The sequence below is a fragment of the Oncorhynchus gorbuscha genome, linkage group LG04, assembly GCF_021184085.1.
Source record: "Oncorhynchus gorbuscha isolate QuinsamMale2020 ecotype Even-year linkage group LG04, OgorEven_v1.0, whole genome shotgun sequence".
In the NCBI taxonomy this organism is placed as follows: Eukaryota; Metazoa; Chordata; class Actinopteri; order Salmoniformes; family Salmonidae; genus Oncorhynchus; species Oncorhynchus gorbuscha.
The window spans coordinates 83,348,738-83,370,046 of NC_060176.1; the positions used below are offsets into that span (position 1 = coordinate 83,348,738).

The 21,309-nt window shown below is 46.6% G+C and overlaps 1 protein-coding gene across 4 annotated transcripts in view; it reads right to left on the reverse strand.

Annotated features, from left to right (window-relative positions):
* Nucleotides 1-429: 429 nt before the first annotated feature.
* Nucleotides 430-21,309, reverse strand: part of LOC124034729 (PDZ domain-containing protein 2-like) — a 139,140-nt gene continuing 118,260 nt past the window's right edge. For 2 of the 4 annotated variants that reach the window (XM_046348216.1, XM_046348217.1), the window contains exons 17-25: nt 19,550-20,166; nt 19,097-19,241; nt 11,106-11,228; nt 8,078-11,063; nt 7,779-7,896; nt 7,465-7,566; nt 4,335-4,617; nt 3,780-3,917; nt 430-1,025 (exon numbers count right to left, since the gene is read on the reverse strand). In XM_046348216.1, the coding sequence (XP_046204172.1) occupies nt 859-1,025; nt 3,780-3,917; nt 4,335-4,617; nt 7,465-7,566; nt 7,779-7,896; nt 8,078-11,063; nt 11,106-11,228; nt 19,097-19,241; nt 19,550-20,166 (4,679 nt within the window). In that variant the 3' untranslated portion in view covers nt 430-858. Of the gene's footprint in view, nt 1,026-3,779; nt 3,918-4,334; nt 4,618-6,087; nt 7,079-7,464; nt 7,567-7,778; nt 7,897-8,077; nt 11,064-11,105; nt 11,229-19,096; nt 19,242-19,549; nt 20,167-21,309 lie in introns of those variants that run through there. The other 2 variants (XM_046348218.1, XM_046348219.1) reach the window with 2 other exon arrangements.

The following is a 21,309-nucleotide window of genomic DNA, read 5'->3' on the forward strand; positions in this document are numbered from 1 at the left end:
GGCCACTGTGTTCTTGGGGACCTTCAATGCTGCAGAATGATGGAGGCCACTGTGTTCTTGGGGACCTTCAATGCTGCAGACATTTTTTGGTACCCTCCCCCAAATCTGTGCCTTGACACAATCCTGTCTCCTGGCTTGGTTTTTGCTCTGACATGCACTGTCAACTGTGGGACCTTATATAGACAGGTGTGTGCCTTTCCAAATCATGTCCAATTAATAGAATTTACCACAGGTGGACTCTACGTTGTAGAAACATCTCAAGGATGATCAATGGAAACAGGATACACCTGATCTCAATTTCGTGTCTCATAGCAAAGAGTCTGATGTCTGACTTATGGAAATAAGGTATTTTTTAAATATTTTTCTTCCTGAAATCACAAAACCTGTTTTCACTTTGTTATTATGGGATATTGTGTGTCGATTTCTGAGGATTTTAAAAATGTATTTAATCCATTTTAGAACAAGGTTGTAACATAACAAAATGTGTAAAAACAATCTAGGGGTCTGAATACTTTCTGAATGGTAATCCTGCACAGTACAGTACAGCACCACCGCCTGAGTAGGTCAGACATATTAAAAACATCATCACAAGGAGACGTCATAGAAAAGTAAATCAGTAAAACAAGTGAAAGTCTCTCTTGTCCAAGACGCTTCTGTCGTTCCATGATCTGGTTTTGGCACGCTGTATGACATAGATCTATCCCGGACCAGAATTACTCGGGGGGGGGGGGAATAACCCTGCTATGTTAGCCCAACATGTCTGTCCGCCTCGTTCGAATACGTAAAAAAAAAAAAAAAATGGACATTTCTCCGTTGTAGTTAGGTCACCTTGGAGTTGTGTAAGATATGTCTGTTGAGTCATACAGAAGTCCGTGGTTTCCTGATGACAAGCTGCACAGGGCCTTTGTTGACAGTCTTGATAATGTTCCAGGCGTCGTAATGCATGAGGCCCTGCAGCGAGCTCCCGTTCACCTCCAGTACCTCATCCCCCACGTCCACCACCCGCGACAGCTCTGCAGCACCACCTAGAGGATGGGAGGAGAACATGGTTAGTCAAAATAATAAGCCAATATAAGGGGTAATACTGTACATGCTTATGACAAGTCTTATAATGTATTATAACATTATCATAATACTGGTTGGCTTTAAAGGGATACTTTAGGACTTTAGGACTTTGGTTCTGTAGCTCAGTTGGTAGAGCATGGCGCTTGTAACGCCAGGGTAGTGGGTTCGATTCCCGGGACCACCCATACGTAGAATGTATGCACACATGACTGTAAGTCGCTTTGGATAAAAGCGTCTGCTAAATGGCATATTATTATATTATTATTATTACTTCCTAGGGTCAGATGAACATGTGGGTCCCATTTTTATGTCTGGAAGAAGTTACAATTACTAAGTAGTGATATCCTAGAAGATACCCATAGACTTCCAGCCATTTCGCTAACCATTAGTTCATCTGACTCTGGGGAAGTATCCATTAGTTCATCTGACTCTGGGGAAGTATCCATTAGTTCATCTGACTCTGGGGAAGTATCCATTAGTTCATCTGACTCTGGGGAAGTATCCATTAGTTCCTCTGACTCTGGGGAAGTATCCATTAGTTCATCTGACTCTGGGGAAGTATCCATTAGTTCATCTGACTCTGGGGAAGTATCCATTAGTTCATCTGACTCTGGGGAAGTATCCATTAGTTCATCTGACTCTGGGGAAGTATCCATTAGTTCATCTGACTCTGGGGAAGTATCCATTAGTTCATTAGTTCATCTGACTCTGGGGAAGTATCCATTAGTTCATTAGTTCATCTGACTCTGGGGAAGTATCCATTAGTTCATTAGTTCATCTGACTCTGGGGAAGTAAGTTCATCTGACTCTGGGGAAGTATCCATTAGTTCATCATTAGTTCATCTGACTCTGGGGAAGTATCCATTAGTTCATCTGACTCTGGGGAAGTATCCATTAGTTCATCTGACTCTGGGGAAGTATCCATTAGTTTCTGATCTGGGGAAGAGTTCTCTGACTCTGGGGAAGTATCCATTAGTTCATCTGACTCTGGGGAAGTATCCATTAGTTCATCTGACTCTGGGGAAGTATCCATTAGTTCATCTGACTCTGGGGAAGTATCCATTAGTTCATCTGACTCTGGGGAAGTATCCATTAGTTCATCTGACTCTGGGGAAGTATCATCCATTAGTTCATCTGACTCTGGGGAAGTATCCATTAGTTCATCTGACTCTGGGGAAGTATCCATTAGTTCATTAGTTCCTCTGACTCTGGGGAAGTATCCATTAGTTCATCTGACTCTGGGGAAGTATCCATTAGTTCATTAGTTCATCTGACTCTGGGGAAGTATCCATTAGTTCATCTGACTCTGGGGAAGTATCCATTAGTTCATCTGACTCTGGGGAAGTATCCATTAGTTCATTAGTTCATTAGTTCTGACTCTGGGGAAGTATCCATCTGAGTATCATTAGTTCATCTGACTCTGGGGAAGTAACCATTAGTTCATCTGACTCTGGGGAAGTAACCATTAGTTCATCTGACTCTGGGGAAGTATCCATTAGTTCATCTGACTCTGGGGAAGGTTCATCTGACTCTGGGGAAGTATCCATTAGTTCATTAGTTCATCTGACTCTGGGGAAGTATCCATTATCCATTGGGGAAGTATCCATTAGTTCATCTGACTCTGGGGAAGTAACCATTAGTTCATCTGACTCTGGGGAAGTATTCATTAGTTCCTCTGACTCTGGGGAAGTAACCATTAGTTCATCTGACTCTGGGGAAGTATCCATTAGTTCATCTGACTCTGGGGAAGTATCCATTAGTTCATTAGTTCATCTGACTCTGGGGAAGTATCCATTAGTTCCTCTGACTCTGGGGAAGTATCCATTAGTTCATCTGACTCTGGGGAAGTATCCATTAGTTCATCTGACTCTGGGGAAGTATCCATTAGTTCATCTGACTCTGGGGAAGTAACCATTAGTTCATCTGACTCTGGGGAAGTATCCATTAGTTCATCTGACTCTGGGGAAGTATCCATTAGTTCATCTGACTCTGGGGAAGTATCCATTAGTTCATCTGACTCTGGGGAAGTATCCATTAGTTCATCTGACTCTGGGGAAGTATCCATTAGTTCATTAGTTCATCTGACTCTGGGGAAGTAACCATTAGTTCATTAGTTCATCTGACTCTGGGGAAGTATCCATTAGTTCATTAGTTCATCTGACTCTGGGGAAGTAACCATTAGTTCATTAGTTCATCTGACTCTGGGGAAGTATCCATTAGTTCATTAGTTCATCTGACTCTGGGGAAGTAACCATTAGTTCATTAGTTCATCTGACTCTGGGGAAGTAGATAAATGGATTCATTGCTAAAATCCTGACCTATCACTTGAAGTAAAATGTTACCCATACGTTTAATGAACACGCCTTGTATTTACGCAGAGGAGTAGTTTAACGTGTCAAGAGTATTTATTTATTTATTTTTGATAAATAAAGAAGGATTTTGGCTCTATGAAACCCTGTTGTCATAGATACTGCGTGTGATTTTCCTTTTGACTTGCACTGCCTCTCTCTCCTCGTTGTGATGTCTGTGTTGGCAGACAAAATTACTGACCCTGCCTGTTCTGACAAGCACGCTGGTCACTGGCGACATCTGGAGAACATGTACTGACACTGACTCAGCCCACAAGCCCAGTCATGAAGAAACATACTGCCTAGACCAGAGTTTCCTGACTCGGTCCTGAGGGTGTGTGTGTTTGTGTGTGTGTGTGCGCTGACCTTTGAAGACTCGTTTGACGTTGAGGGGGCGGTCTCCATGCGCCGAGGCTTTGCCCCCCTCCAGACTGAAGCCCAGACCAGCTGATGTCTTCAGGAGCTGTATCCTCAGAGCCCCGTCAGGACCCATTTCCACCACTACTGGAACACACACGCACGCACGCACACACACACACGCGCACACACACACACACACACACACACACACACACACACACACACACACACACACACACACACACACACACACACACACACACACACACACACACACACACACACACACACACACACACACACACACACACACACACACACACACACCAACAATGGAATGAGTAGGTTGTGTCCAAACCGTTTGACTGGTTCTGTCTGTCTGTCTGTCTGTCTGTCTGTCTGTCTGTCTGTCTGTCTGTCTGTCTGTCTGTCTGTCTGTCTGTCTGTCTGTCTGTCTGTCTGTCTGTCTGTCTGTCTGTCTGTCTGTCTGTCTGTCTGTCTGTCTGTCTGTCTGTCAGTCAGTCATGTACAGTATCTTATATGTCTCCCTCCCTCCCATACCTGGTCTAGCTGTCTCAGGCCCGTTGTCTCTGCACCCTGGGGAGTAGCTTCGCCCTGTGCGGTGGTACAGGTCATGGTGTCTTGGGGACATGTGTCCTTCACTGTCCTTCCCCCTGCGAAGGACCACCAGGGCCTGAGAGGACAGTCTAGCCTGGTGGAGACAGGACAGGGCTTCTCCGTGGGACGTCCCCTCCAAGCTGCTGCCGTTGATGGACAGGACGCTGTCCCCCTGCTGAATAGTACCTTCCAGGCCAGCTAGCCCTTTGGAGAAGACACGATGGACCTGGCCAGTGGGTGGAGTTAAGATTAAACATTTTGCAGGGCCTTAGTGAAAGTCTACACAGCTCTTATACAGTCTGTCAACGTAGGCACCTCTCTCTCAAAGGGAGAGCCAGGTAGAGCTACAGCGTGGGCACCTCTCTCTCTCCGTCTCTCTCTCTCTCTCCTCTCTCTCTCTCTCTCTCTCTCTCTCTCTCTCTCTCTCTCTCTCTCTCTCTCTCTCTCTCTCTCTCTCTCTCTCTCTCTCTCTCTCTCTCTCTCTCTCTCTCTCTCTCTCTCTCTCTCTCTCTCTCTCTCTCTCTCTCAATTCAATTCAATTCAAGGGCTTTATTGGCATGGGAAACATGTGTTAACATTGCCAAAGCAAGTGAGGTAGACAACATACAAAGTGAATATATAAGGTGAAAAACAACAAAAATGAACAGTAAACATTACACATACAGAAGTTTCAAAACAGTAAAGACATTACAAATGTCATATTATATATATATATATATATATATATAAATAAAATATATATATATATATATATACAATGTACAAATAGTTAAAGGACACAAGATAAAATAAATAAGCATAAATATGGGTTGTATTTACAATGGTATTTGTTCTTCACTGGTTGCCCTTTTCTCGTGGCAACAGGTCACACATCTTGCTGCTGTGATGTCACACTGTGGAATTTCACCCAAAAGATATGGGAGTTTTTCAAAATTGGATTTGTTTTCGAATTCTTTGTGGATCTGTGTGATCTGGGGGAAATATGTATCTCTAATATGGTCATACATTGGGCAGGAGGTTAGGAAGTGCAGCTCAGTTTCCACCTCATTTTGTGGGCAGTGAGCACATAGCCTGTCTTCTCTTGAGAGCCATGTCTGCCTACGGCGGCCTTTCTCAATAGCAAGGCTATGCTCACTGAGTCTGTACATAGTCAAAGCTTTCCTTAATTTTGGGTCAGTCACAGTGGTCAGGTATTCTGCCGCTGTGTACTCTCTGTGTAGGGCCAAATAGCATTCGTTTGCTGTTTTTTTGTTAATTCTTTCCAATGTGTTAAGTAATTATCTTTTTGTTTTCTCATGATTTGGTTGGGTCTAATTGTGCTGTTGTCCTGGGGCTCTGTAGGGTGTGTTTGTGTTTGTGAACAGAGCCCCAGGACCAGCTTGCTTAGGGGACTCTTCTCCAGGTTCATCTCTCTGTAGGTGATGTCTTTGTTATGGAAGGTTTGTGAATCGCTTCCTTTTAGGTGGTTGTAGAATTTAATGGCTCTTTTCTGGATTATGATAATTAGTGGGTATCGGCCTAATTCTGCTCTGCATTATTTGGCGTTTTACGTTGTACACGGAGGATATTTTTGCAGAATTCTGCGTGCAGAGTCTCAATTTGGTGTTTGTCCCATTTTGTGAAGTCTTGGTTGGTGAGCGGACCCCAGACCTCACAACCGTAAAGGGCAATGGGCTCTATGACTGATTCAAGTATTTTTAGCCAAATCCTAATTGGTATGTTGAAATCTCTCTCTCTCTCAGGGAGAGCCAGGTAGAGCTACAGCGAGCCACTTCCAGCAAGTATTAACTCTGGGGTGTGAAGAGTATACGCAATCAAGAAATCATATTTTTTATTTTACTTTGAAAACGTGGAGCAGATTTTGTAGATCTGTAGGAATTTGTATTTATTTAAAAAAGGGAATAAAGGCAACTTTAAAAAAAAGTTTTTGTAAAAAAAACATTTTCTAAAATATGTTATGCAAACGTGCAAATGAGGTTATATATCATAAAATACATGTATTATTGTATTTAACGTAACGCGACACTGATGATGTCAGGTGAAGTATTTTGATTCCATTTTGTTGAGACACTCCAGGACAGGACATGTCCAGAGCAGAAAAATACTTTAAAAAATCTTTCTACCTGTATAATACTAAAATACAGTAAGTAAAATACATTTAAGGTGCTTTTTTCCAAACAAAAACTATTTAGAGATATTTTTGTTGTTGTTGTTCCTACGTACAATTTAACCATGAGCTCTCGACTAGACTATGCATACACAGGTCTGTGCAGCGGCCTGGATGTTTGACGTCCCTGGATGTTTGACGTCCTCTGGATGTTTGACGTCCCCTGGATGTTTGACGTCCCCTGGATGTTTGACGTCCCCTGGATGTTTGACGTCCCCTGGATGTTTGACGTCTGGATGTTTGACGTCCCCTGGATGTTTGACGTCTGGATGTTTGACGTCCCCTGGATGTTTGACGTCCCCTGGATGTTTGACGTCCCCTGGATGTTTGACGTCCCCTGGATGTTTGACGTCCCCTGGATGTTTGACGTCCCCTGGATGTTTGACGTCCCTGGATGTTTGAAGTCCGGAATCTCCAGCGACGGTCCCCAGCCCGGAATCTCCAGCGACGGTCCCCAGCCCGGAATCTCCAGCGACGGTCCCCAGCTCGGGGCCTACAGCGAGGATCCGCAGTCCAGAGCCTCCGGCAATGATCCACGGGTCATTTTGGTTAGGTCAGGGTACGACAAGGGTGATTTGTTTAGTTTTGTATTGTCTAGGGGTTTATATGTCTATGGTTGCCTAGATTGGTTCTCAATCAGAGGCAGCTGTTTATTGTTGTCTCTGATTGGGGACCATATTTAGCTAGCCACATTCCTTGGGTATTTTCTGGGTTTTTATTCTATGTTTAGTTTCCTGTTCTGCACTAGCCATATTAGCTTCATGGTTCATTTTGTTGTTTTGTTTAGTGTCCGTTCTTTAATTAAAGAAGATGGACGCTTAGATTCCCTAACAATATGCCACATTACATTGCTCAAATATCCAAATAGCGTTTCTGCTAAAATACAAAACACACTACTGTACTTACAGATATAGACTTCTGCTCAAGGTCCACTCCTCCAGCGATGCTGAAACCAAGTCCCGAACCCTCTTCTTTGGAGAAGACTACAAAGTGGGTATCATCTTTAACCTAGGGTAGAGGGGGACCAGACGCAACACACACACAGAGACACAGGAAGTGAGCTTTCAAGACAAGGATGAAAATACTGTCTCAGACATATCGTTCACGCTCCTGTCCTCTAGCCTCGATCCAGATCTGTTAATACCAACTCCTGTCACTCAACACTCAGTAAAGACAGCAGAAATACATCTGTGACCTAAACAAACACTGTGTTTGGTTACCTGAGAGAGAGCTTTGGCCTCCTGTAGCAGGGCCAACACATCGGTCTTGGAGGTCAGCGAGGCCAGGACCGTCTGCAGCTTACTCTGCTCCACCGGAGAGCCAGCCAGCACTGTCAAACTGGAAGGAAGACAGAAAAGAAAACATTTAAATATAATAAATACTATAGAAGTGGCTTTACTCGTATGTGTCTGTCTCTGTCTGTCTGAATTCTTGGGAAAGTTAAGGATTGGATATTTAATTCACATTGTGGAAATAACATTGTGGAAAAAATATAGAGATGGTTGGTGTTTTTACTCACCTGATGGACCAGCTGCCGAGATCTGTTTGACCGTTGGTTTCCCCCTGAATAGCGTCCTGGCTGGCCCCACCGTCGCTCCGACTGGCCCTGGTCGGGGGCACACCTGTGGGTTCAGCAGGCAATTGACAGCACCCTGTCTGGTTCTGGAGGGCCTCTGTGAACCTGGCTGGGTGGATCTCCAGCTCCGTCTTAAATGTGCCGTTGGTCCCTGGGTTGCTGGAGAAGTCATCGGTGTACAGCTTGTCCAGGTCGGGCATGCTAAGGGCCCTGAGCTCCCTCAATCTGGATCGGGACAGGTTAGCGTGGCCCCGAGCCTGGCGGCGCCGCATCACCGGGGGCGTTTGAGGAGTTAGGGTCACACCCCCGGGGGGCAACATTTTGGAGATTTCACCGTCAGCAAGTTCGTCCCGTGTTTGTCCAAGTGGAGCTTCGTTTGTGCTGCAGCTTTCTGTCAAAATGTCAAAGTTCGGGAGAGTCAGACTTGACGGCAACTTGCGAGGCTGAGGCGACAAAGGGGTCAAAGGGGTTGAGACGTTAAAGTTGTCGACGCATGAGCTGAAGCTTCTTCGTAGCGAGCGGCAGTCTATGGAGTTGACCGAGCCGGACATGTAGCCAGACAGTCTTCGGTTAAGAGGAGGCTTCAACGTTGCCGTCAGAGCATAGGACTGAGCGAAGGACTGGATCTCGATACATTTGAGCGCTGGCTTATCGAAGCTGGCCAGGTTCTCGAAGGACTTGATCCTCTGGCGGACAGAGAAGGGGTTGGGATCCCCGGGGGTGCTGTTGTCCGTGGAAAAACTACGGCGCTCCATCATCTTCAGTTTGGACTTGTTGGCTTTCAGGTTTTCCACAGCCATATCTGTTAGACAGGAGTTTCTAAGAGAGATGTTTATGATACCATTGCTTATAGGCAAAGGAACCACATCTACGGATTCTAGGCCTATTGAGTTCACTGCTGAATCATTTGTAGTGACGTTTTCTGGATTACACACAGAGTCAGGGGCAGCAGGCCTGAGATTAGTCTCTACTGCACTTCCATTGACGTGTGATGTAATATCTGGTATATGAGTCGTTTGAGTAATTGAGTAATTCTTTGAATTCACAGTTTCCTTTCGCATCAGAACTGGCGTAGACGATGAGGAGGAAGGAAGAGTAGAAGAGGAAGATGAGAGTCGCACCTCAATGAAAGACCTCTGGGTAGTTGGGACTGATTCCGGTTGTTCCTTGGACGTAGCAGTAGCTGATGTCACTTGCTCCTCTTTGTTAGGGTGAAGCTCCAACTTAGCTGACTGTGCTGCCTCCAACGTGGTAGTGGTTGTGGAATTGGACTTGGGGTTGCACTTGTCCTGTGTTCGGTCACCTGCTTTGGGCGAGGTGAGGCTCCTGCTACTGATTCTGCTCAGATCCAACTGTTTGCCAGTCTTTAAGCTGCTAGATGAGCCTGCTGCCTTTCTGGTTAGCAGAGGAGAGTCTACCTTCTTAGCTTGCAGTTTGGGGGACTGGAGCGGGGAAGTTTTGCTTGCTTTCCTGAGGACTGCCGGACTTTCGGCGCTGGCTGGTTTCGGGGAAAGCTGCTGCTGGGTTTTGTTCTTACTCTTAATGCTGAGCCCCTTCAGTTTGGACATCGGAAGACTAGTAGGGTTATTCTGGACCAACCTGGGTTCCAGGGAAACTTTCTCTCCCTCCTTGTCTCTTGTCGTTGTTAGAGATGGTCTCGATGAGCCAGATGTACTATAGTTGGAGGGCATTGCCTTCGCCGCCGTTGAATGGGATGCTGCTGCTGCTGATGATGATGATGTACTATTAGATAGTTTACCTGATGTCGGCCTGGCTGTCCTCTCCTGACTCCGTAGGGTGAGGCTTTGGGTAGCTGCTACAACAGAAGTTGCCTGGCTGGGTTTTATCACAGGTGTAGCAACGTTGCTGCCACTAACCCCATTGGCAAAGCATTCTGAAGACTTTGCCGGGCCTGGAGTGGGTACAGAATCTGTGTCCTTGGAAGACTGGGGGTGCACCATTTGGCAAGGGGAAGCTTTGGACTCTGCAGTCAAACAGGCACCTGAGGACTGCGAGCCAGATAGACTCTGAGACAGCGAGGGGGAAGTGATAGGGTTGGATTGGGTTGTTGTTACCACAGAGCAGTCTTTGTTTTGCTGAGAGGCAGCAGCAGGGTTAGTAGCTGTCGTCATAGCAGCATCAGAAGTGACAGAAGCAGCAGAATCTAGTACTACATCAAAGGGCCCAGACTCCATTGTATTGTGGCTGCCGTAAGAGCCAGAGATAGGGATAGAGAGCCGGGGAGACAATGGCCCATCTGTTGGGTGAGTCAGCGCTGCCTGGCTCAGAGTGCTGGGCCGCTGGGACTCACTGTAACAAATCTCCACTTCCTCCTCATCAGAATCTGTGTCCTGTGACTCAGCTCCGACAACGCGGCTCCCCGGTTTGTTATCGCCGGCAGCGCCATGGCTGTTGTCGGTGACCGTGTCTTCACTCTCTGAATCGCTGTCATCGACCAGGTTGTACATGTGGCACTTTGAGGTGGCAGAGGCACCAGGTGGTTTCTCCACCCCGTTTGAAAGAGCATTCATTCCCTCGTCTGCGACATTACTGCTAAAGTTTCTGGAGTAATTGTTCAAGAATGTTTTACCCACAGGCAAGAGGCGACCATTGTTTCCAGAGTCCAAGACAGAGAAGTCCAACTGACTGGGCCGTGTTGGAGGAGTCTGAACATTACTTTTGTCTTTCTCTGGCAGGGCCTTGCTGTCTAGAGCTGACTTGCAGGATGTAGTCTCAGTACATTGTGCTTCTGAAGGGGCTTTGGGGGTTTTGGACGAGAGCGCACTCTCAACATCGGAGGAACTTAGTTCGGTTATGACGTCATCGATGTAGGTGACAGGTATTTGACTGCTGTGGTTGGTTGGGGCTGTGGGTTTGAAATTGTGATTTGTTGCTGAGGAGGAGGAGGAGGAGGAGGAGGAGGAGGAGGAGGAGGAGGAGGAGGAGGAGGAGGAGGAGGAGGAGGAGGAGGGAATTCCTGGATTTGGATAACCCCCGTTGGCCTCCTGGGAAGTTCTGGACTGATCCAGTACGGAGGGTTCGATGACATCACAACTCCCCGATGACATCATGAGGCTGGAGAGGCGATCTACAGCTGTGGGAGGAAGATATGACTTAATGAATTAAAGGGGCAGTGAGACATTTTTGTTCGATACAACTTTGCTTTATAAGTTGCTCTTATACCGTTAAGGCAACACTGTAATTACTACGATAACAACATGGCTGTTACATTATTTCAGTAACGACATGTTAAAAGAAAACACTATTTTCTTGACATAACAACTGCATTTCCTCACTCTCTCCAGATGTTCATTCTTCAACTCAATATGACGCACATCATTCATCTCAATGACCTTGTGTCATCAAGCCATACACGAGAGAGTGGAAAACTGAGCGATTGGACACCACTGTTTAACGGGATAGTCACTAATACCAATCATGTGACCTAAAGCACCAATAACGTCAAACAAAAACCAGGAAGTGAGCTGACGTCTGGGTACTGTTTTAGATATCAACATTCCTGCTATCCTCTGCCAGCGTATATGTTCCCTCTGTCCCACAAACAACTTCAAACTCTCTAATCTAAGCAGAACCAGCAGCCCCTGTTTGGTCCACAGCCCAGCAGAACCAGCAGCCCCTGTTTGGTCCACAGCCCAGCAGAACCAGCAGCCCCTGTTTGGTCCACAGCCCAGCAGAACCAGCAGCCCCTGTTTGGTCCACAGCCCAGCAGAACCAGCACAGCCCAGTTTGGTCCACAGCCTAGCAGAACCAGCAGCCCCTGTTTGGTCCACAGCCCAGCAGAACCAGCAGCCCCTGTTTGGTCCACAGCCCAGCAAAACCAGCAGCCCCTGTTTGGTCCACAGCCCAGCAGAACCAGCAGCCCCTGTTTGGTCCACAGCCCAGCAGAACCAGCAGCCCCTGTTTGGTCCACAGCCCAGCAGAACCATATAGTCATATTCATTATGATCTAGGATCAGGTCCTCCCTGTCCATATAGTCATATTCATTATGATCAGGTCCTCCTCTGTCCATATAGTCATATTCATTATGATCTAGGATCAGGTCCTCTCTGTCCATATAGTCATATTCATTATGATCTAGGATCAGGTCCTAGTCCATTATGATCAGGTCCTCCCTGTCCATATAGTCATATTCATTATCATCAGGTATTCATTATGTCATATTCATTATGATCTAGGATCAGGTCCTCCCTGTCCATATCATCTTATTCATTATGATCTAGGATCAGGTCCTCCCTGTCCATATAGTCCATAGGATCAGGTCCTCCCTGTCCATATAGTCATATTCATTATGATCTAGGATCAGGTCCTCCCTGTCCATATAGTCATATTCATTATGATCTAGGATCAGGTCCTCCCTGTCTAGGATCAGGTCCTCCCTGTCCATATAGTCATCTTATTCATTATGATCTAGGATCAGGTCCTGTCCATATAGTCCTGATCCAGGTCCTCCCTGTCCATATAGTCATATTCATTATGATGATCAGGTCCTTCCTGTCCATATAGTCATATTCATTATGATCTAGGATCAGGTCCTCAGGTCCTCTGTCCATATAGTCATATTCATTATGATCTAGGTCCTCCCCCTGTCCATATAGTCATATTCATTATGATCTAGGATCAGGATCCATATAGTCATATTCATTATGATCCTTCCTGTCCATATAGTCATATTCATTATGATCTAGGATCAGGTCCTCCCTGTCCATATAGTCATATTCATTATGATCAGGTCCTCAGGTCCCCGTCCATATAGTCATATTCATTATGATCTAGGATCAGGTCCTTCCTGTCCATATAGTCATATTCATTATGATCAGGTCCTCTCCTGTCCATATAGTCATATTCATTATGATCTCCCCCTGTCCATATAGTCATATTCATTATGTCCATATAGTCATATTCATTAGATCAGGTCCTCCCTGTCCATATAGTCATATTCATTATGATCCAGGTCCCCCTGTCCATATAGTCATATTCATTATGATCTAGGATCAGGTCCTTCCTGTCCATATAGTCATATTCATTATGATCTAGGATCAGGTCCTCCCTGTCCATATAGTCATATTCATTATGATCAGGTCCTCCCTGTCCATATAGTCATATTCATTATGATTCTAGGATCAGGTCCATATAGTCATATTCATTGTCCAGGTCCTCCCTGTCCTGTATAGTCATATTCATTATGATCAGGTCCTCCCTGTCCATATAGTCATATTCATTATGATCTAGGGTCCTCCTCCTGTCCATATAGTCATATTCTGTCTGTCCATATAGTCATATTCATTATGATCTAGGATCAGGTCCTCCCTGTCCATATAGTCATATTCATTATGATCTAGGATCAGGTCCTCCCTGTCCATATAGTCATATTCATTATGATCTAGGATCAGGTCCTCCCTGTCCATATAGTCATATTCATTATGATCCTAGTCATATTCATTATGATCAGGTCCTCCCTGTCCATATAGTCATATTCATTATGATCCATATAATCATATTCATTATGTCCTCCTCTGTCCATATAGTCATATTCATTATGATCTAGGATCAGGTCCTCCCTGTCCATATAGTCATATTCATTATGATCTAGGATCAGGTCCTCCCTGTCCATATAGGCCAAACTGATCCCAAGAAAAAGTTATGGTCATGTCGATGTCGATCCCAATGTAGAAATTGAATGCATTATGTATGCATGGGACAATGACATACAGACAGAGACACACAGAGACACAGACAGAGACACACAGACAGACACACACACAGAGACACACAGGCAGAGAGACACAGACAGAGACATACAGACAGAGACACACAGACAGAGACACACAGACAGAGACAAACAGGCAGAGACACACAGACAGAGACACACAGACAGAGACACACAGACAGAGACACACAGACAGAGACACACAGACAGAGACACAGACAGGGACATACAGACAGAGAGACACAGACAGAGACATACAGACAGAGACACACAGACAGAGACACACAGACAGAGACACACAGACAGAGACACACAGACAGAGACAAACAGGCAGAGACACACAGACAGAGACACACAGACAGAGACACAGACAGAGACACACAGACAGAGACACACAGACAGAGACACAGACAGAGACACACAGACAGAGACACACAGAGACACACAGACAGAGACACAGACAGGGACATACAGACAGAGAGACACAGACAGAGACATACAGACACAGACACACAGACAGAGACACACAGACAGAGACACACAGACAGAGACACACAGACAGAGACATACAGACAGAGACATACAGACAGAGACACACAGACAGAGACATACAGACAGAGACACACAGACAGAGACACAGACAGAGACACACAGACAGAGACACACAGACAGAGACATACAGACAGAGACACAGAGACACACAGACAGAGACACACAGACAGAGACACACAGACAGAGACATACAGACAGAGACACACAGACAGAGACATACAGACAGAGACACACAGACAGAGACATACAGACAGAGACACACAGACAGAGACATACAGACAGAGACACACAGACAGAGACATACAGACAGAGACACACAGACAGAGACATACAGACAGAGACACACAGACAGAGACACACAGAGACACACAGACAGAGACACACAGACAGAGACATACAGACAGAGACACACAGACAGAGACACACAGAGACATACAGACAGAGACACACAGACAGAGACACACAGACAGAGACATACAGACAGAGACACACAGACAGAGACACACAGACAGAGACACACAGACAGAGACATACAGACAGAGACACACAGAGACACACAGAGAGAGACACACAGACAGAGACACACAGACAGAGACACACAGACAGAGACACACAGACAGAGACACACAGACAGAGACACAGACAGAGACACACAGACAGAGACACACAGACAGAGACATACATACATACATACATTTAAGTCATTTAGCAGACGCTCTTATCCAGAGCGACTTACATACAGACAGAGACACACAGAGACACACAGACAGAGACACACAGACAGAGACACACAGACAGAGACATACAGACAGAGACACACAGACAGAGACATACAGACAGAGACACACAGACAGAGACATACAGACAGAGACACACAGAGACACACAGACAGAGACATACAGACAGAGACACACAGACAGAGACACACAGACAGAGAGACACAGACAGAGACATACAGACAGAGACACACAGACAGAGACACACAGACAGAGACACACAGACAGAGACACACAGACAGAGACATACAGACAGAGACACACAGACAGAGACATACAGACAGAGACACACAGACAGAGACACACAGACAGAGACACATAGACAGAGACACACAGACAGAGACACACAGACAGAGACACACAGACAGGGACACACAGACAGGGACACACAGACAGAGACACACAGACAGAGACACACAGACAGAGACACACAGACAGAGACACAGACAGAGACACAGAGACAGAGACACACAGACAGAGACACACAGACAGAGACATACAGACAGAGACATACAGACAGAGACACACAGACAGAGACATACAGACAGAGACACACAGACAGAGACACACAGACAGGGACACACAGACAGAGACACACAGACAGAGACATACAGACAGAGACACACAGACAGAGACATACAGACAGAGACATACAGACACAGAGACAGAGACACAGACAGAGAGACACACAGACAGACAGAGACATACAGACAGAGACATACAGACAGAGACACACAGACAGAGACATACAGACAGAGACATACAGACAGAGACACACAGACAGAGACATACAGACAGAGACACACAGACAGAGACAAACAGGCAGAGACACACAGACAGAGACACACAGACAGAGACACACAGACAGAGACACACAGACAGAGACATACAGACAGAGACACACAGACAGAGACATACAGACAGAGACATACAGACAGAGACATACAGACAGAGACATACAGACAGAGACACACAGACAGAGACACACAGACAGAGACACACAGACAGAGACACACAGACAGAGACACACAGACAGAGACACACAGACAGAGACATACAGACAGAGACACACAGACAGAGACACACAGACAGAGACACACAGACAGAGACACACAGACAGAGACACACAGACAGAGACACACAGACAGAGACATACAGACAGAGACACACAGACAGAGACACACAGACAGAGACACACAGACAGAGACACACAGATTGGTTCGGTAGGTTGGTGTTCCTGCTGTATCTGCTCATGTCATCACATAAAGTCACATTTCTGAATCTAATTCAGCGGATCTTAAACTTTTTCAGCCTCGAGATTAGAAACTGTCCATCTTCCCGTGATCCAAATTAAGAGGAAATAATGTGTGATTATTATAGATTTATACTCATCATAACTCCCCACCCACCTCTCACATGCCCAGGGACCAATATGGGTCCCGACCCATAGTTTAAGAAGACCCTGATTCATAGGAATACATATTTATTTGTTTCTGCTTAGTGACCAAACATAAGCAACCCACAGGAATCCCACCACGTCACCAAAACAAGAACAAAAAAAGCCATGCAAAAACGACACAAATCTAAACGTTGGCTAGCTAAAGAAAGCTAACAGCTAATGCTAGCTAATAAAGCGGTTAGCGGCGGAGGACTCCCCCAAACCTTCACTACTGGGCAGCTTCTAGTCACTACTGAGGTAAATGAACGGATAGTCACCATGGATACAAAGCCAGCAGCATGACGTTCCCTTTGGGGTGCAGGGTTAGGGTACTGCCAGCAGGGGGCAGACTGCTGAGCCAGCTGAGATCCTACATCTTAGGGAAGGTAGCGTTAGGGAGGAGAGGTGGGGGGAGACAGACCTGTGCTCTTAATAACTGCTGTAGGGGAGTAGTTCACAAGGGGTCCTGATCAAACACTTTAAAACGAGAGTTCATTTTTGTCAAGTTTGAGCAAATTTTCGACTGAGTGAGCTGTTGTCATTCAAGTGAACTATCCCTTTAAAAAATGCTTCCTTCCTTCAGGGATCCCTGATCTTGATGTTGATCTGATGTTTGTTGGATATGTGATATAATATCAGTGATACCTGATAATAAACACCACCCAGGTTAGGGACACCACCCAGGTTAGGGACACCACTCAGGTTAGGAACACCACCCAGGTTAGGAACACCACTCAGGATAGGAACACCACCCAGCTTAAGGTCACTACCCAGGATATGAATACCACCCAGGATAGGAACACCACCCAGGATAGGAACACCACCCAGGATAGGGACACCACCCAGGATAGGAACACCACCCAGGTTAGGGACACCACCCAGGATAGGAACACCACCCAGGATAGGAACACCACCCAGGTTAGGGACACCACCCAGGATAGGAATACCACCCAGGTTAGGGACACCACCCAGGATAGGAACACCACCCAGGTTAGGGACACCACCCAGGATAGGAACACCCCCCCAGCTTAAGGACACTACCCAGGATAGGAACACCACCCAGCTTAAGGACACTACCCAGGATAGGAACACCACCCAGCTTAAGGACACTACCCAGGATAGGAACACCACTAAGGATAAGGACACCACCCAGGTTAAGGACACCACCCAGGATAGGAACACCACCCAGCTTAAGGACACTACCCAGGATAGGAACACCACTAAGGATGAGGACACCACCCAGGTTAAGTACACCACCCAGGATAGGGACACCACCCAGGATAGGACCACCACCCAGGTTAGGGACACCACCCAGGATAGGAACACCACCCAGGATAGGAACACCACCCAGGTTAGGGACACCACCCAGGATAGGAATACCACCCAGGTTAGGGACACCAACCAGGATAGGAACACCACCCCAGGTTAGGGACACCAACCAGGTTAGGGACACCACCCAGGTTAGGGACACCACCCAGGTTTGGAACACCACCCAGGTTAGGGACACCACCCAGGTTAGAGACACCACCCAGGTTAGGGACACCACCCAGGTTAGGGACACCACCCAGGTTAGAAACACCACCCAGGTTAGGGACACCACCCAGGTTTGGGACACCACCCAGGTTAGGGACACCACCCAGGTTAGGGACACCACCCAGGTTAGGAACACCACCCAGGTTAGGAACGCCACCCAGGTTAGGGACACAACCCAGGTTAGGAACACCACCCAGGTTAAGGACACCACCCAGGTTAGGGACACCACCCAGGTTAAGGACACCACCCAGGTTAGGAACACCACCCAGGTTAGGAACACCACCCAGGTTAGGAACACCACCCAGGTTAGGGACACCACCCAGGTTAGGAACACCACCCAGGTTAGGGACACTACCCAGGTTAGGAACACCACCCATTTTAGCGACACCACCCAGGTTAGGAACACCACCCAGGTTAGGAACACCACCCAGGTTAGGAACACCACCCAGGTTAGGGCGAGTCTCTCGTTCCAGATGCTGGACAGTTGATTCCGTTATTCAGTTAGTATTGAGGAGGAAATATGCCAGTTTGAGCTGTTATAACGCTGTCATAGGGATGATACGACAGATTATAACAACCGCCAGCGTACTTCCTGTACCCTCCATGCTACTGACGGGTAGCTCCACATCTGTTATGTTTCACGACGTAATGTCACTTATACAAATCTGAATAGGTGGTTGTCACAGGGCAGATATGATGTCACTGCACGACAGCGTTTTATAACAGGCATGATGTCAAATGACGGGTTGTTTGGTCCTTCTGTAGCTCAGTTGGTAGAGCATGGCGCTTGTAACGCCAGGGTAGTGGGTTCGATTCCCGGGACCACCCATACGTAGAATGTATGCACACATGACTGTAAGTCGCTTTGGATAAAAGCGTCTGCTAAATGGCATATATTATTATTATTACTTAGTGAAGGTTGACAGGGTCTCACCTGACACAGGCCTCTTGAACTCTAGCCTGAGCGTCACAGGAAGGTTGTGCATGAGCTCACAGACGTCGTGGTAGGAAGAGGAGCCCACGGGAGTTTCCCCGATCGATATGATCTCGTCTCCCACACACATCCTGCCCCGGGATTCCTGCAACCAGGGTCACGTGTCATAAGGTTCACAGGTCCAAAGAAGGGGACAGTGTATGAGGTCATAAAAAGGGGACAGTGTATGAGGTCATAAAAAAGGGACAGTGTATGAGGTCATAAAAAGGGGACAGTGTATGAGGTCATAAAAAGGGGACAGTGTATGAGGTCATAAAAAGGGGCCAGTGTATGAGGTCATAAAAAGGGGCCAGTGTATGAGGTCATGAAAAGGGGCCAGTGTATGAGGTCATAAAGGAGGAGTGAGGAGGAGACATCAGTTTGGATCCCAGGCTGGGAAGACGGTAGACGTACCCTCTCGGCCGCTCCTCCAGGCCTCAGTCCGGTGATCACCACCTTCAGAGGAGAAGACTTGATCTCCAGGTCCAGACCGAAGGACTCCTCCTCACTCCTCCTCAGGACCACCTTGTCGATGGTGCAGACCCCCGCCAGCTCGCTGCAGGCCTCGCCCTTCTTACAGAGGGGGTTGGGGTTAGTACCAGGCCGTCCTAAGGAGCAGCTGGAACCTACCCCAGGCTGAGGGGCCAGAAACTGGGAGGATAGGGAGGTCGGAGACTCCTCTCCTTTGGTTCTCTGGTTCTGCTGGTTAGTTGGCTGGATTGGCGGGGCCTCGATGCTCATCATGCTCTTGACGCGAGTCACAGCCTTGTGTTCCAGCTTGGGGGAGCGCTTGGGCTCCAGGGGACCCTGAAGTTCCTTCCTCACACCCAGGTTACTAGGGCCTGTCGTCGGGCTAGACCCTCCTTCCCCGACCCCTTCCTCTGACCCCAGAGAGATTCCGTAGAGTGGGGAGAGCGGTCCCTCGCTCTCCTCGTCCACCTCAACTGATGATGTAGCGATCACAGTACCAGAGTCAGCAAGCACCACGGGGGCCGTGCCATGACCAGCCATCCGGTGGACCGGCGGGGTCACTAGAGAGAGAGAGAGAGACAGAGACAGAGACAGAGACAGAGACAGAGAGAGAGAGAGAGAGAGAGAGAGAGAGAGAGAGAGAGAGGGAGAGAGAGAGAGAGAGGGAAAGAAATTGAGAAACCTGTCCAACCAAAAACATAGAGACCCGGAAAACCTGAGTCTACACCTTCACTATGGTGAATCACTAAAACAATACAGAAATACACTACGGAAAAAGAAGGAAGAGCATGTCAGAAATCAGCTCAATGGAATTGAAGAATCCATAGACTCTAACCACTTCTGGGAAAATTGGAAAACAGTAAACAAACAACAACACGAAGAATTATCTATCCAAAATGGAGATGTATGGGTAAACCACTTCTCCAATCTTTTTGGTTCTATAACAAAGAACAAAGAGCAAAAACATATACATGATCAAATACAGATCTTAGAATCAACTATTAAAGACTACCAGAACCCACTGGACTCTCCAATTACATTGAATGAGTTACAGGACAAAATAAAAACCCTCCAACCCAAAAAGGCATGTGGTGTTGATGGTGTCCTCAATGAAATGATCAAATATACAGACAACAAATTCCAATTGGCTATACTAAAACTCTTTAACATCATACTTAGCTCTGGCATCTTCCCCAATATTTGGAACCAAGGACTGATCACCCCAATCCACAAAAGTGGAGACAAATTTGACCCCAATAACTACCGTGGAATATGTGTCAACAGTAACCTTGGGAAAATCCTCTGCATTATTATTAACAGCAGACTCATACATTTCCTCAATGAAAACAATGTACTGAGCAAATGTCAAATTGGCTTTTTACCAAATTACCGTACAACAGACCATGTATTCACCCTGCACACCCTAATTGACAACCAAACAAACCAAAACAAAGGCAAAGGCTTCTCATGCTTTGTTGATTTCAAAAAACATTATAAAATCCATGTACACAAACAACAAGTGTGCGGTTGAAATTGGCAAAAAAACACACACATTTCTTCACACTGGGTCGTGGGGTTAGACAGGGATGCAGCTTAAGCCCCACCCTCTTCAACATATATATCAACGAATTGGCGCGGGCACTAGAAAAGTCTGCAGCACCCGGCCTCCACCTGCTAGAATCCTAAGTCAAATGTCTGCTGTT